The sequence below is a fragment of the Benincasa hispida genome, chromosome 1, assembly GCF_009727055.1.
Source record: "Benincasa hispida cultivar B227 chromosome 1, ASM972705v1, whole genome shotgun sequence".
Lineage (NCBI taxonomy): Eukaryota > Viridiplantae > Streptophyta > Magnoliopsida > Cucurbitales > Cucurbitaceae > Benincasa > Benincasa hispida.
The window spans coordinates 16,246,698-16,263,117 of record NC_052349.1 but is presented as its reverse complement, the minus strand read 5'-3'; the positions used below and the strand labels follow the sequence as shown (position 1 = coordinate 16,263,117).

Genomic DNA, 16,420 nt, shown 5'->3' with positions numbered 1-16,420 from the left:
AGATTATTCATTTGCAAAATATAGCAAATCAGTTACCAAATGTGTTTATAGATATAAAAAAAGTAACTAAATCACATATACCAGTTGCAAATGTTCCATCAAAATTTGATTTCCCAACACAGCAAGTTGTCACTAATGAATCTGAAACACGTCAGAAACATGGTAGATCAGTGGGTTCTAAAGATAAAAATCCTCGAAAAAGAAAAATAATTAATAGTCAAGAAGACTTGGTTGAGGATGTAAATACACATGAAGAAATTCGTGATACAACTAATGAGGAAGGTGGAATACATAAAGATAATAATGAGATTTCAATAAATTATGTCATGATAGAAAAAAATTGGAACCGAACTCATGTAGTTATTGACAACATTTTTGCGTATAATATTGCTTTTGATATTATATCTGAAAATGAGGATTTTGAACAAAGTTCTATTGAAGAATGTCGACATAGAAAAGATTGGCTTCGGTGGGAAGAAACAATCGAGGTAGAATTAAACCCACTTTCAAAACGTTAGGATTTTAGACCAGTAGTCCGAATACCAGAAGGTGTCAAACCTGTGGGATACAAATGAGTATTTATGAGGAAAAGAAATAAAAACAATGAGGTTGCAAGACATAAAGCAAAACTAGTTGCACAAAAACCTAGTATTGATTATGAGGAGACATATTCTCTGGTGGCAGTTGCAATTATACTTAGATATTTAATTGGTCTGACTGTGTATGAAAGTTTGGATATGCATCTTATGAATGTAGTCACAACATATTTATATGGATCTCTTGATAATGATATTTATATGAGGATCTTAAAAGTATTTAAGGTACCTGAAACATATAAATCAAATTGTTGGGAATTGTATTCAATAAAGTTACAAGGATCACTACATGGATTGAAACAATCAGGGCGAATGTGATACAATCGCCTGAGTTGATATTTGTTGAAAGAAGGATATCAAAACAATCCAATATATCAATGTATTTTTATAAAGAAATCACAATCAAGATTTACTATTATAATTGTATATGTTGATGACTTAAATATAATTTGGACTCCTAAAGAGCTTTCAAAGATAATAAAATATCTTAAGAAAGAATTTAAAATGAAAAAATCTCGGAAAAATAAAATTTTTCCTTGGCTTGCAAATTGAGCATTTAGTAGATGAGATATTTGTTCATCAGTCACTTATACATGAAAAGTTTTGAAAAGATTTTATATGGACAAAATACATTCATTGAACATTCCAATGGAAGTTCGTTCACTAGATGTGAAGAAAAATATATTTCGACCTCAAAATGATAATGAAGAACCTTTTGGTCCTGAAGTACTATATCTTAGTGCAATTGGTACACTTATGTATTTTGCTAATAATACAAGACCAGATATTGCATTTTCAGTAAATTTATTAGCAAGATATAGTTTTTCTCCAACAAAAAGACATTGAAACGAAACTAAGCATTGGTACGAAACTAAGCATATATTTCGTTATCTCTTATGAACAATCAGCGTGAGGTTTTTTATTCAAATAAATCAAATTTTGATCTAGTTGGTTATGCAAATTCTGGATATTTATCTGATCCACACAAAGCTAGATCTCAAACAAGTTATTTGTTCATATGTGGAGGAATTGTTATATCACGATGATTTGTGAAACAGACCATAACAACCATTTCTTCAAATCATGCTAATGCAATTCACGAGGCTAGTCGAGAATGTGTATGCCTAAGATCAGTGACTCGGCACATTTGTGGAACATGTGGTTTGTCTTCTAGTAAAAATCTTCCAACGATATTATACGAAGACAACACAACATGCATATTGCAAATCAAAGGAGGATATATTAAAGGAGATAAAACAAACATATTTCACTGAAAATTTTCTACACTCATGATCTCGAAAAAAATGACGACATCACTGTATAACAAATTTGTTCGAAAGATAACCTGACAGACTTATTTACAAAGGCATTTCCTACCGCAACCTTTGAAAACTGGTGCACAATATTGGAATGCGGCAACTCAGAGATCTTAAGTGATATTTCCATGGGGGGGAGTAAATATACTTTTTTAGAGTATTAGATTATATGAAATATATACTATTTTTCCTTTACTATAATTTTCCTAGTGGGTTTTTTCCTAGTAAGGTTTTAACGAGACATATTTCATATATAATTGGTATCTAAGGGGGAGTATTATAAATAGGTTGTAGATGTCTATTATTAATGTTTATTGCCCATGTGTCATTTATCCATTACCCCATGTTGTCCATGTGTGTCAAGATTACACACTATCAGTATCCATGTAATCCACCTTCGACTTGCCAAATTAATGGCATTTTGTGGATTTTGAAAGATACATATTGGCAATCAATCCAAAAAGATTAGAGAAAGTGGAGAAATTCTTTATTTGTTATTTATTTATTTTATATATTTATATATTATATTATATTTTCTCCATGTCCGTATTCTTGTTTTGCACCGTTATGCTCCTCAAATTCACAACCATTTTTAGTTATTTTATATATATATACTATTGGTTAGTTGGACTCTCTGCCACGTCAACACTTTTTGACATCCAAAACCCCATATAGTTGGAATTGGAAGTTTATGTGGTTGGAGCACCTGGAACGACATGTAGGATAGCGATATTGATTTTCCTACATGTCGGTAGAGAAGGACGCGTGGTCATCATCTCAGAGTTGAAAAACGACACGTCGGAACTTGGTTAAACGTAGAATCGTCAAATAGAAAACGGAGGTCAACGGACGGACGAAGTCTGTTCTTCAACTTCACACAAACTGCTTCTCCCAATTTTTCAGCAAAAAGATCCCAAATCTTCATTTCTTCCGCTCCGATCTCTCAGTCTTCAAATGGGTATTTCATGGAGTAACAGAAGAAGAAATAATTATCTTCAAAACCCACCTCCGCCTCCTCCTCCGCCCTACCTTGCTTCTTCCTCTTTTTATTACCCCTCCGAACCCCAATCTCTTTCTCCTACTCCGCCTCCGCCTCCGCCGCCGCCGCCGCCGCAGACCCATCAGTTCACCAATTCCCACCCTCCTCCGCCGCACAGCCACCCTTACGGTCCAACTTCTCAGCCACTACCCCTGCCGCCGATTCCTCATCCCCCTGCCCCTGCCCCTGCTCCTGCTCCTCACTCCTATTACTTCTCCGGTGTGTACAATTCGTGTAATTATGGGAATTCTTCGATGGGGCGTTTCAATTTTCACCCTTATTATACTAATCAGAGTAACGGGTGGTCCCAAATTCGGCCGGCCATGGGTCCGCCGTTGCTTCCCCCACCGCCTTTGCCGTTTGTGGAGCATAGGCAAGCGAAGAAGGTTAGAAATGATGTGAATGTACATAAGGATACCTTAAGGATTGAAGTGGACGAGCAGAACCCTGATCATCATTTGGTTTCTTTCGTTTTCGATGCATTGTATGATGGAAGGTAACTTGAATTTCACTTAATTGAGTTTTTGTTTGTAATTAGAGCTGTGTTTAGCGTGTGGATGGCAGTAGAATGATTTAGGACCATTTTAAATAGTTCATGATTTGAATTTAACTTTCTGCATTTGGGAGTGGGGGATCTCTAAAACCTTGAAGAGGTTTAGTTTAGTTAGTCTAGATTCAGTGGGAAATCATGGGGCTTAGTAAAAAAATATGCTTATGTAATTGAAGTAAATTATGCTTATAATAGGAGGAGGAAAAAGGAAACCAAATTATGCCTGTCACCATTAAGTAGAGTACTTATAAGTAATTCATCTTGATCATTGCCTTCTATTATTGTACTGCATAGTTGCTTTCATGTGTAATGGAAGAAGAAGCTTGGACATTCTATCCAGATGAGCACTGTCATAATTTTTAGTACTGTAATTTTCATGTCAATTAAGAACTTCTAGCTTGGGACTTTCAGTTAACAAGTAAGGAGAAGATGGGTGAAGGGTCGAAAAGCGTATTTAACTCTTAAGGTTGTGTATCGGCAAATTGTGTTGTTAGCTTATTGTTAGGTCCTCTGATTTAAATGCCGTAAAATTTTGGTGTTCCATTATATTTCTTGCAAAGAGAGTTAAATCAAGCTTCTTGTCTTAAACCCTTGATGTTTCTTAAGTCTGAGCCTTGGGGTGGGCGAGGGTGCCCCCAGATTAGTGGGGTAGGGCCTTGATACTGGGGTTATAAAAAAATATGGGCAACGACTTGGTAAATGTTAACACCACAATTAACAGCTTGAGTGGCACGAGGCAATGGGCAACAATTGTTTAAAATACTATCGAGCCTTATACCTTAAGGCAAGACTTCAAATTTTAGCTTTAAGATTTATGCCTCTACGAAAATACACTGAGGCCTAAAGTCCCTATGCCTCGTGTATGATTAAAAGAATAATATCCATTTGCCTCATTCTTCAAGAATATAAAAATTTGAGTTGTGATAATGTGAACTATTACTATTTTTGCTATTATGACTTTAAAAGCATTGCAGATTTAAATTTGTAATATAAGTCATTCCTACTGAAGATGATAATTGTGGGTTAAATATATTCTGTTAGAAGATTTGTTTTAGTTGCAATTGACAGGGGTGGATTATACATATGTTTAATACTTTTATATGACTATTATCTATAGTACTTGTTCATACTAATTTAGAATTTGTAAAATACTTTTTTTTTATTAAATTTGAGGCTTACGCCTCATACCGTCTCAAGAGGCTTGCACATTGCCTCTTTGAGAGGAAAAGCCTTGAAGCCGTCCTTGGCCTTTTAAAAACCTTGATGAGCAATGCATATAAAAGATTTTTTATTTGTTGTATTGTGAAAGAAGTTCTTGAGCATAATCAATTATCCATATTTCTTGGTATCGGAGGTGGGTAAAAAATGTAACTACCGTCTATAACAGGATAAAGTTCTAAATAGTGAAAGGGAATCCATTAATTACTAGAGGAGTATTTAGGAAAAACAATCAAGGAGGTAGCCCATGCCACTGAAAGAAGTAAACAGCCGAGGAAAGGCCTATGAGGTTGGTTCTGGTTTAACGTGTGAATGAATTGAGATTAAGCCTCTTTTGCTCCGAGGATTTTCTGGTAGATAAGATTTTATTAACTAGCCTCCATTTCTCATGATGTGTTGGATTATCATTTTAATTTTTGTTTTCTGTTTTTCAAACATAAGATGCTTTAACAATAAAAAAGAGATTGCAAGATGTCAAAGATCTTTTCAAGGGAAAAAAAGGCAGAAGGAAAAATGAGCATTACAAAATGAACTTGCTTTTGGAAATAGGAATGAAATCCGAAATAGTAACTGACTGGACTTTTATTGTTTTGATCCTAGGCTTGGAATTTAGTTTAGATACTGCTTAACTTTATGTTTTCAAGTTCCACTGTATCCTTTCTATCATCAGCTTCCTAATTAATGCTTTTTAGATACTTTTCTGTCTCCTGTTTCTAATTCAATTCTTTACATGATGAACAGCATAACCATTCTATTTTTTGCCAAGGAAGAGCCTAATTGTAGGTTTGTTCCAGTATATCCTGATGCCTTTAAGCCAGTAAAAATCCCATTTCAGAAGGGTCCTGCTCAGAAATTCTTTCAGCCTGTGGGAACTGGCTTTGACTTGGGATTTTTTGAGTTGGACGACCTCTCAAAACCTTCATCTGCAGAAGATATTTTCCCACTTGTTATATCTGCTGAGACTTGTTCACCCTCTCAATGCGATGATGAACGAATTGGTGAACCTCAAGGAGATAATTCACATATGCAAATCACTCAAGCTGTTTTGGAGAAGAAAAATGGTGGTCCTTTCCAGGTTAGAGTGATTAGGCAACTACTATGGATCGATGGAGTGAGATATGAGTTGCGTGAAATATTTGGAATAGGGAGTTCATCAGCAGAAGGTTTTGACGATAATGACACCGGGAAGGAATGTGTGATTTGCATGACTGAACCCAAGGACACTGCTGTATTACCATGCCGACATTTGGTAAGAATCCATTTTGATTGTTTGTTCATGGTTAGCATGTGATGAAACTCCTATAATCTTAGCATGTGATGAAACTCCTATAATCTATCTTTTACTTTTGATTTCTTCAAACGCATGCTGTAACTTACATAAGAAAACAATACCAATTTTCTGGCTATATCTTCTATCTTCTATAGATGAGTTCTGGCTTATTGGTCGTGTGCGGCCCTTGCTTTCCAGCTAGCCCAAATTTGAGTCAGACGTGGTTGATTTATTATTATTTTCTTTTTAAAAAATCATAGAAAAACAGTGGACACCTTTCCCTTCTTTTAATCACTTTTATACTTAAATTTCCTTTCTTGTGTTCCCTTGTCTACAGTGCATGTGCAGTGACTGTGCCAAGGAACTGAGGCTTCAATCTAATAAGTGTCCTATTTGCCGTCAGCCGATCGAAGAACTTATAGAAATCAAGATAAATAATAGCGACCAGTGAGAATTGCCTCGTCATCCTATGTTGGATTGCCTGGTATGGCTGTTAAATTCTTTGGTTTTGATGTGTCATAATCCCACATACTGCATTCTTTACACACACACACATATGTATGTATATTTTCTTTTTCTTCATATACATAGAACTAGTGTAGTATTTACAACTTGATATTTTCATGTCATGTCTAACTATCGAATAATGTCATACCAGTCGTCTCCGAGCTGACTTTCTACTGTAATGTATGATTTGGACACTAACATTCATGGTTTTTATGTGCGGCGCATTAATGTGCATGCGAGAGACCGTGCACATGTGTATTATCTGTATGAAGATTGAATACAAGAATTGGGTTCGAGTTCGTATATGACCTATTTTTGGTTTTATAAGGGGTGATTGAGGCAAATTCAAGAATCTCAACAAGCTTAATTAGAAGGGTTAGTTATTAGCTAATGATGATAAGGAAGAGATTTTGATCACCCTACACAATGCAATGCACTAATATGTTCTTTTGTCATTTTCTTTTGAATGATAATGTGAGAGTTGTATGCAATGTTGACATTGTTGGCAACATGCTATTTAATGACCATGACCTTTTTCATTTGCTTCTCCATTTATGAACCTCTATTTATTGAGCATGTGGTGTTCATGTGATGAAAAATGCAAAACTGGGTCATTGTGATAAGCCCTAGATATAAAGTTTTTACTGGAGGCAATTTCAAAGTTAATGTGCACACCTACAAGTATAGACAAAAATAGGATGGATATAAAGGAAAAGATTTACTAAGAGATGATTGAATTGCCCCCTTCCATCCAAGATTTGATCTTGAACTTGAACTTAGTTTGAAACCCATTTCTTCTTTTGTCCTTTGGATTGAAGGGCATGATTTTGTTTAAGGGGTTATTGGCAAATAATTTAAGAGTCAAAGTGAGGGTTTGTTTCTATATGAGGGGGGAAAAAAAGAAAGGGCTTTGAGGAAAAGTTACTTGGGGTTTTATGTCAGTTTAGGCTTTTGAGAAAGAGGCAATAATTTGCTTGGAATTGAAGAAAAGAGGTAAAAGAAAAGAAAAGGTTGATACTTGGGATGGAAAATTTTATCCCTCTCACTCTCAGTAGGACCATCAATTATTCTTTTCAGATCTTTTGTCTCCATATATTGAATTGTCTACGTTGATGGATAATCATAATAGCACCCTCTCAATTTTCTGATTTTACTTTTACATATGTATATATTTATAAATTGTTGCTCATCATCAATATTCTATATCTATATATCTACATATATAATAATTGTATATTAATGCAATATTTACAATCCAAGATTTATGATTATTTCAAGAATCAATCCAAATTTAGACAACCTACAATACAAACTCTAAGCAATTAAAATGTGTTAGCTGAAAATCGTTGTTGTAAGAGCATATTTGAAAGTAATTTTAGCCTAAATTGGAAGTATTTTTGTTTAGTTGTAAATTATTTTACTGTAGAAGTGTTTTGTAATGATTAATGTTTGTTTTTATTTTTAAAAGTGATTTTAGAATTATCTGATATTACATTTGAGAAATGAGATGAGAAGTTAAGAGAGTTATAGGCCAAAAGTTGAGGAAAATATGTTGAGTTAAAGAGGGAAAAAGGTTTTAGAGAGAGAAATTTAAGGAAATAAGTTGAGTTATAGAGAAAAAATGTTGGAAATAGAAACCAACAAGAAAAATTTATATGAAACAGAAAGAAAAACAGAGGGAAACAAGTGGAAATTTTGAGAGAGACATAAATGTTAAGAGGGGGGAAGGTTGTAGAGGGAAAATTTTAAGAGGAAAAAGAAAAGAAGCTTGAGGGAAGGCACAAGTTTTATAGAGAACAAAATTGGAAGCAATAAAATATTTTAGAAGGAGGGAAAAAAAAAAAAAAGAGTTAGAAAAAGATATCAACATAATTTTTAGATTTTTTTAAGAGCAAACAATAATAATAATAAAAAGAAAAAACCCATGTTATTAATTTATTATTGAAAATTAGTCCTTACTAAAAAAACATGTATACTTTAGATTTTTGTTTCAATTTTAGTTCATATATATTTTTAAATGTTAGATTGAACGTCGATAAATCATGGTTTATTATTAATTTTTTTAAGTTTCTTTTAACATTCTCGTAAAAAGAAAGTATGTTCCCATGGTATATTTTCTTAAATAAAAATAATAATTATATTTTTTTAATAACTAATTTTAAGATTTATGAAGGCTCCATTCGATAATTGTTTATTTTTTATTTTTGGTTTACGTTTTAGGGTTTTGAAAATTAAATATATAAACTAAGTCAAATTTTGAAAATTAAAAAAATAGTAGTTTTAAAATTTTAATTAAGAATTAAACTTTTTTATTTTGAAATATATAAAATATTATAAGAAATTATGAGAAAATATTTAACGTCTAGAAAAAATCAAATAATTACCAAACGAGATCTAAATTAAAAGTCTCACAGGTAAAGGTAAAGGAAGTTTTTAACCTTAAATTTCTTTTAAAATGGGAGAGATGCTTTTGGAGTTATTTCTTCCTTTAGGAGTCATTTGTTTTGAGAATTTTCTTTATGAAAATTGACACAGACATTCAAATTCTATGTTTGTTTCATAGTTTTCAATCTTTTACCCAGCCATCCTCATTTTCCACCAACCAGCATTTTCTGTTCTCTCCTAAAACTGTGGTTTCCTCTTTTCCCCTATTTCATTTTATATATAATTTCATTTGGAATATAATTGATAAATTAATATTTATTTTAATGAATAAAAAATAATCTATTAAAATATTTATTTAACTTATTTTTATCGTAAAAGTTTATTAAGTGAATGCAATTACTTTTTTTGCATAAATAACTAATTAATTATCTACAATATCTTAAATTTATTTATTTAGTAAATTAAGATTAGTTAAAATTAGTTAGTAAAAAAAATCATTTTTCAATAATCATAATTGGTTATTTTATTGTTTTTTAATAATCAAGCAATTATTCATTGAGATTAATTTTAATTTGATCTTTCACTATGAATATATAATCATTATTGATTATTTACAATATGTTAATTATTTATTACGATTAATTGATATTACTTCATTCATTATTAACATATCATATTTATAAATTTTTTTAGTATTCTTTATTAATATATCATATTTTTATCTTATTTTTCACTTTTTATATAATTTATAGTTTATTAGAATATATTTTTTATATTATTGAATTAAAATCGAAATTACTAATGTTGAACTTAATTAATTATAAAAATGATTAAGTATTAGATTATGATCAATATGGCATTCCTTAAATATAATAATTGGTTAATTTTAATTATAAATTATTCAAATTTTAAATATTTACAATTAAAATTATTATTGATTCTTAATTAATTAATTTCAGCAATATATTGAACGACATTTATTGTTTAATTAATTAATCTATTAAAATTATATAAGCTTTTCATATTTAATTTCATAAATTAATTACAAATATAATTTTTGTTTATAAAATTCTAATAGCAATTTCCATGCACATCCAAATACAATCATCATTGATTTCCAAACATCCTATTTTCAAGTACTCTATTCATAGACATTTTTTATTTTCAGACATCTATAAAACTTTAAATCAAACGGCCCCTCAAAGTCATGATTTTTTATAGCAAAATACAGTAATTTTTTTTTTTTTAATTGTCCTCTTTTAAAGTGTAAAGTGGCTCTGGGGGCAAAAGTCCCTTAATGTGACCTTTTATAAGGTGTGTACCCTTAGAAAGATGGTAGATTGCAACTTTTTTTTTTTGGATTGGTCAACTTTGACCTTGGCCTTTGTCACAAATTACTTGAGCTCTACTTAACTATTATCACATATTGTACTTTGAAGTCATGACTTAAAAGGCTAAAAGATGCTTTAATTTGAGGCTTTTTTTTCTTCTTCTTTTTCTTTCATTTGGAGAGGTGAAGCACAAGCTTCCATTTTAACAAAAGGTATTGATAAAATTGTACATAAGGTATTATTAGACATAATGATCATAAATATAAAAGTATCCCAAGAAAATCAAACTCTTTAATTGTCATTTTCTTATAGAGATTTTGTACTTAATAACCAAGATTCAATTTTTATTCTATGCCTTTTCTACTCGGGTTGAATTGCCACAACTCATGTTGTGTTAGAACATCACATATATTATGGGTAGGATTAGAAGCTCACGGGTCTATGACTTGCGTGGGCCAAGAGGAGCCACATGGATTATGTACGTAGTAAGGCCAATTAACTTATTTGAGCTTGAAATGAGTGGATTTGAGACACATACCACCATTTAACTTAAATTTTCACTTATAAGATAGGTACAAAGTTGTATATGAGACCGCAGGAACACTATAAATAGGGATCATTCCATTGGAGAGTCACACAATACTATTTTAGCTCATTTTGACATCATTTAAGTTTAAACATTGACTTAAGCATTAGAGTATGTTAGTCACAGTATCACAGTATCACACTAGTAAGATTTCTGTAGTGGGGTGAGTCGTACCTCTTTGCTTTTGTAAATGGTTTTTTTCTCTCTCTTTTTAAATTGGTTTCTGATTAAGCTGTCAAAGATCTTGTAAACCTCTTTTAGCATTTGTTTCATCCTAAGTATCGTTTTCTTAGACCTCTCGTGATCTTTCTAACTTGACTTATTGCCTTGTTCTCCCACACCCTTTGAGGTGGCCTTGCTAAATGAAGGACACATGCTTGTCCTTAAGGTCGATTCACTCTAAGGTCTTATGGAACTAATTTTTTTATTGTCTTGCTTGTGAGCCATTAACTTCATCTCTATAAGTTATTGAAGGATGCCCTCTGTTCAGAATATTTATAGAAGTATAGCGATCAAATTTCTTCACCTTATCATTGTATTTGGCTATACCATCGGTGTGAGTATCTTCTAACATGTCAACTTAACATCTTCACACATCACTTTGGATTGAAGGCTAATATGAAGGAGTAACCAGATTTATAGATCTAAACAACATACACGAACACAACTCAACTCTATTAACCAAGTTGCTAGTAACTACCTCAACAATTTGAATCCCATAATAATAATAGTAATAATAAAAATCTTCACTTTTGTTTCTCAAACAACATCAAAAGATTTATGTTGTACACGATGTGTTATAATAATTAGAGGAGGGGGAGACATCTATTTAGCTTTACCCACAAATCAGTCTTGTCGGGACGACGGGACCTCATCATTCACTAAAACGACACCGTTTCACTCCAAACCGGCGCCGTCAGCCAAGCTGAGATACTATGGGAGAAAAAACTAATTATCAAGTCGAATCAGCTCGGCTCGGCTGGAGTCTGAGAATTAATTTTTATAAATTTTGGGAGGGTTTTTCGAAATCTCTGCAAATGCAAGTGAAGAGTGGGATGAATAAAAAAAAATAGAAAAAAGAAAAGCGGGGGTGTGTTCGAAAATAAAGAGTACTCTGCCTCTTCGTTTTGGTGCAGCCAGCAGCGTTTTTCACTTTCTCCTCTGCCCCCATTTGCTTCGCTTCGCTTTGTTTTAACATTATTTTTTCTTCTCTTTCTTCTTTCTTTCACCCTGAAAAAGAGGAACGAGTTAACACACAAACCCTTTTAACACACCTATCCCATCTCTCTGCTTCTCAACTTTGGTCTTCGTTTCTTCCCTTTCTTTCTCTGTACTCAGATTCCTACTTTCTCTGGATTTGCTTCGTTGAGTTCCAAGAGAATTACTAACCCAAAAATACAACTAATACCCATTACTCTCTCCTCTCTTTCATTTCCCAGATCTATTCTCCTCTCCTCTCTTTTTTCTTTTCTTTTCTTTTTTTTTCCCCCTTTTCTTTCCTCTCTTTGTCTCTCTCTCTCTCTCTCTCACACGCACACTGTTTGTTTGACTTGAAGCTATGAGTAAAGAAGAGTTTTTGAAGATCCAGGTGCTTTGTTTACTACACATAGTTCTGTTCTGTTTCTCCCTTGTTGTCTCCACTGTTTGTTCATTTTGTTGATTTTTTTCCCCTTTTTGGGTGTTTTATCTGGTGAATGTAGAAATGTGTTTTGAAGGTGAACATTCACTGTGATGGATGTAAGCACAAGGTGAAGAAAATCTTGCAGAAAATCGATGGTATTCTCTTCATTTCTTCTGTTTTCTTGTGAACTCCTTGTTGGTTCTGTTTCGCCTTTCACTTGATTTTGACTGTTTTTACTTCTTTAAAAGTCTTTTAGTGTGATGGGGTTTGCTTACTTTTAATTTCTGAGATTGCTTTTATTTTGTGGGGTTTTTTTTTCCCTCTGTTGTTTTTAGGGGTTTTCACTACCGAGATAGATGCAGAACAGGGAAAGGTCACAGTGACCGGAAATGTAGATGCAGCCGTACTCATCAAGAAGCTGGCAAAATCCGGCAAACATGCAGAGATTTGGGGCGGCCAACCGGCTAACAACAAAAATCAGCAAAACAACATAGCTAATCAGATGAAGAACACGCAAATTGATAATGCGAAAGGTGGGAACAACAAGGGCCAGAACCAGAAGGGCGGCGCTGCTGGCGGTGGCGGCAATGGAAATAACCTGCCTAAAGGTGGACAAGGGCAAGGGTTGCAACCGTCGCAGCTTCAGCAGCTACAAGCGATCAAAGGGTTTCAAGATCTGAAGCTCCCACCCCAATTTAAGGGCTTGAAATTACCCGTTAAAGATCAGAACCCGAATCTTCCCAAAGGCGGGAAGTTCAATTTGGACGAGGGTGATGATCTGAGCGATGAGGATGATCTTGATGACTATGATGATGAGGATTATTATGACGATGACGATGAGTTTGATGATGATTTAGGTAATCTTCACCTTCCTCCGGCGAATAAGATGATGAAACCCATAATGGGAAATGCCCAGATGCCGAAAACGACGATGAATGGGAATCATCCACCGGTGATGAATGGTCCAGCCGCCGGAGGAAATGGCGGAGGTAACGGTAAAAAAGGCGGTGGAGCTGTGCCGGTTCAGGGGAATAACAATGCGAAGAATGGAAATGGCGGAGGTAAAGGGACTGGCGGTGGAGGTGGAGGTGGGAGCAATCAAAAACAGGGCAGCGGCGGAGGTGGAGGAAAAAATAACGGTGGTGGCGGTGCTGCTGGCGGTGGTGGGGGCAATAATAAAACTGGTCACGGCGGTGGGAATGGTAGCAATAATGGAATGAACGGCGGTCAAAAGGCAGCCGGTGGGTCAAATGGAATGGGCCATGATTTACAGAGCTTGGTCGGCGCTCATGGATTGGGAATGCCCAATTTGAGTCAAATGGGTCAAATGGGTGACCGGCCGATGGGCCAAATGGGTAATATTCCGGCGGTACAAGGTCTTCCCGCCGCGGCCCCAGCGCCAACCATGAACGGCAACGGTGGCGGTGGTGGAGCCGGTAGGTTTTTGCCGGAGGGAATGGCGGGGAACCCTTACCAACAGCACCCACAGCAGTACATGGCGCAAATGATGAACCAACAACAACACCACGCGCTCGGGCACCAACCGATGATGTACGCGCGGCCATCGCCAGCCGTAAATTACGTGCCGCCGCCGTACCCATACCCATATCCACCACCGTACCACAACCCATATCCCCCAACGCAGCCAGAACCCTACACATATTTTAGCGACGAGAACCCCTCAAGTTGTAACATCATGTGAAACCACCATACCGTCGGCGACGGCGGTTGTGCCGCCGGAATTTCGGATCGGAATCTGCATTATACTCTTCTTCTACTAAGCTACTTGGGAATGGTTCTCTCTTATAAATTTTAGCCTTTCTCTATATCATATTTCACCCTCTTGATTTTGCTTGTTTTTTCTCTCTTTTTTTTTTTGGAATTTGAAGCTGGATTAGAGTCTTTAATCATATCCTCAAGACAAAAAAAAAAAAAGTAATTATAGATAATTAAATTAAGAAGTTGGAATGGAAGAAGGAAGTATGGAAAAATGGTAGTGAGCTTTGCCCTTTTTTTTCGTCTTTTTTCTTTTCTTGAGACGCCATGTTTATAAGTGTTTATATGTTATATAAACAACAATAAATGAAAATTTGAGATGGGGATTGTAAATTCCCATTTCTTTGCTTTGTCTTTCCCCTCCATCTTTTTTGCTGTTTATTCATCATTTTTTCTTTAACTCAGTTCATTATTTACATGTTCAATTTTTTTTTTTTTTTTTTTTTTTTTTTTTTTTTTAAAGTTGAGTACTATTATTATTATTATTATTATTATTATTATTATTTTAATAATTTTTCTCCATCTCTTTTATGTTAAGGAGCAGTGGTTAAACAAATATTTTAAATGGGTCTATAGGGAACAGGTGGATTTTTAGAGTTGTTGAAAAATATTTGGACTTAGATTCGTAGTTTCTTACTTCAAGGTCTATTTCTTGATTTTCGATAAATTTTTTATTCCAAAAATTCAGCTGTGTATGGGAAGTAGCAGAATGATTATATAAATAGTTTAAGAATGCTATTGAAGTATATAATTATTATTTATACGAAAAATAGTAAGGGTCGAAATGAGAACTAATTAATGTGATATTGATTTAGACTTAGCAACAAAATTATGGATATAAATGTCTTGAATGTTGAATCAAGAATTATCAATTGCGATTTAATTTGATCAAAGGCTAAATGTACTAAAGAATTTTTAATTTCATTTTTAGTCTTTTAAAAATAAAAAATTTTCATGTTTATGCCAAAACGAGTGACCACAAAGTTTACCAAAAAGTAAAACATTGTTTATCCTTGGTAAGTAAAACTATATTTGTTGATGTAAACATTAAATTTGGTAGAATTTATCCATTTTAACCTTGAACATTCAATTTCATCGGATATGAGTAAATTTAAGGTTAAAATTGATACAATCAACAAAGTATTAATGACATTAAAATTTTAGAGTTAAAATTGATACAACATATTAGATTTATGATAAAAATAGCTTCTTTTTTTTTTTTTTTTTTTTTCTTTTTTTTTTTTTTTTTTTTTCCTATTTTTTAGTGTAACAATTTAGTCATTCCACTTAGTTTGTAGTGATATAGTTCATTTTAAGTTGATTTGATAACTATTTGGTTTTTTAATTTTTAGTTTTTTGAAAATTAAATATAAACTTATAACCACCAGTTCATCTGATTTCTTTATAAAATTGTCTATGCTATGTGTTTTCAAATTTCAAACTAAGTTTAAAAAATTGGATAGAAGTTTTTTAAAAATTTGTATTTGTTTTTTAAACTTACTTAGAATTCAAGTGTTTACTTAGAAAATATTAAAGAAACATGATTAAAAAATTGTGATAGAAACAAACACAATTTTTGAAAATCAAAATAAAAAACTAAGATCCCATTTCATAATAATTTTGGTTCCGTTTCCTATATTTTTGTCATGGTTGAATTCTTAGCCAAATTCCAAAAACAAAAACATTTTTTTAAAAACTACTTTTTTTAGTTTTCAAATTTTAGTTTTGTTTTTTAAACAATGGGTAAAGTAGATAACTAATGAAGAAACTTAGGGGTGGAAGTAATATCAATAGGCTTAATTTTCAAAAATAAAAAATAAAAATTAAATGATTATCAAATAGAGCCTTCTTTTTTTGTTTTTAGTTTTTGAAATTTATGTTTGTCTCCTCCCAATTTTTCTATTATAGTTTACACCTTACATAAGAGACACTTAAATTTCTAGTCAAGTTTAAAAAAATATAAACAAGTTTTTTTACTACTTTTTTACGTTTTCAAAACAGTATCTATAAATTTATTTTCATAATTAAAAACAAACAATGAGATGATCATCGAATAAAGTTGTAGTCTCTAAAATTTAGTATTTAAAAAATGGTTTAATGGATATTTATTTGAATTTTATGTACAATAAAAGTCTAAGCTTTTAATTTGTTTCTATTACGTTTGTGAATATTTAAAAGTAACCCATAACTCAATGACCTATGATATATAATATTGAAAAATCAAT

At 33.0% G+C, this 16,420-nt stretch overlaps 2 protein-coding genes across 2 annotated transcripts; both read left to right on the top strand.

Moving 5' to 3' along the window:
- The first annotated feature begins 2,751 nt into the window (after window positions 1-2,751).
- LOC120067677 (probable E3 ubiquitin-protein ligase LUL4) lies at window positions 2,752-7,041 on the top strand. Its single transcript, XM_039019214.1, has 3 exons — window positions 2,752-3,447; window positions 5,461-5,968; window positions 6,327-7,041. Exons 1-3 carry the CDS (start codon window positions 2,867-2,869, stop codon window positions 6,438-6,440), a joined length of 1,203 nt encoding a protein of 400 aa, XP_038875142.1. The 5' UTR covers window positions 2,752-2,866; the 3' UTR covers window positions 6,441-7,041.
- Window positions 7,042-11,833: 4,792 nt separating this feature from the next.
- On the top strand, window positions 11,834-14,549 carry LOC120088697 (heavy metal-associated isoprenylated plant protein 33). Its single transcript, XM_039046123.1, has 3 exons — window positions 11,834-12,386; window positions 12,499-12,574; window positions 12,755-14,549. The coding sequence occupies exons 1-3, from the start codon at window positions 12,357-12,359 to the stop codon at window positions 14,119-14,121; spliced, it is 1,473 nt and encodes a 490-aa protein (XP_038902051.1). The 5' UTR covers window positions 11,834-12,356; the 3' UTR covers window positions 14,122-14,549.
- Window positions 14,550-16,420: the final 1,871 nt, after the last annotated feature.

Excerpts from the sequence above, each read along its gene's own strand:
- LOC120067677 (XM_039019214.1), top strand. The coding sequence starts at position 2,867 with ATGGGTATTTCATGGAGTAACAGAAGAAGAAATAATTATCTTCAAAAC. Across the intron at positions 3,448-5,460 it reads GATGCATTGTATGATGGAAG|CATAACCATTCTATTTTTTG; the intron begins GTAACTTGAATT and ends CATGATGAACAG. Across the intron at positions 5,969-6,326 it reads TATTACCATGCCGACATTTG|TGCATGTGCAGTGACTGTGC; the intron begins GTAAGAATCCAT and ends CCTTGTCTACAG.
- LOC120088697 (XM_039046123.1), top strand. The coding sequence starts at position 12,357 with ATGAGTAAAGAAGAGTTTTTGAAGATCCAG. Across the intron at positions 12,387-12,498 it reads AAGAGTTTTTGAAGATCCAG|AAATGTGTTTTGAAGGTGAA; the intron begins GTGCTTTGTTTA and ends TGGTGAATGTAG. Across the intron at positions 12,575-12,754 it reads AATCTTGCAGAAAATCGATG|GGGTTTTCACTACCGAGATA; the intron begins GTATTCTCTTCA and ends TGTTGTTTTTAG.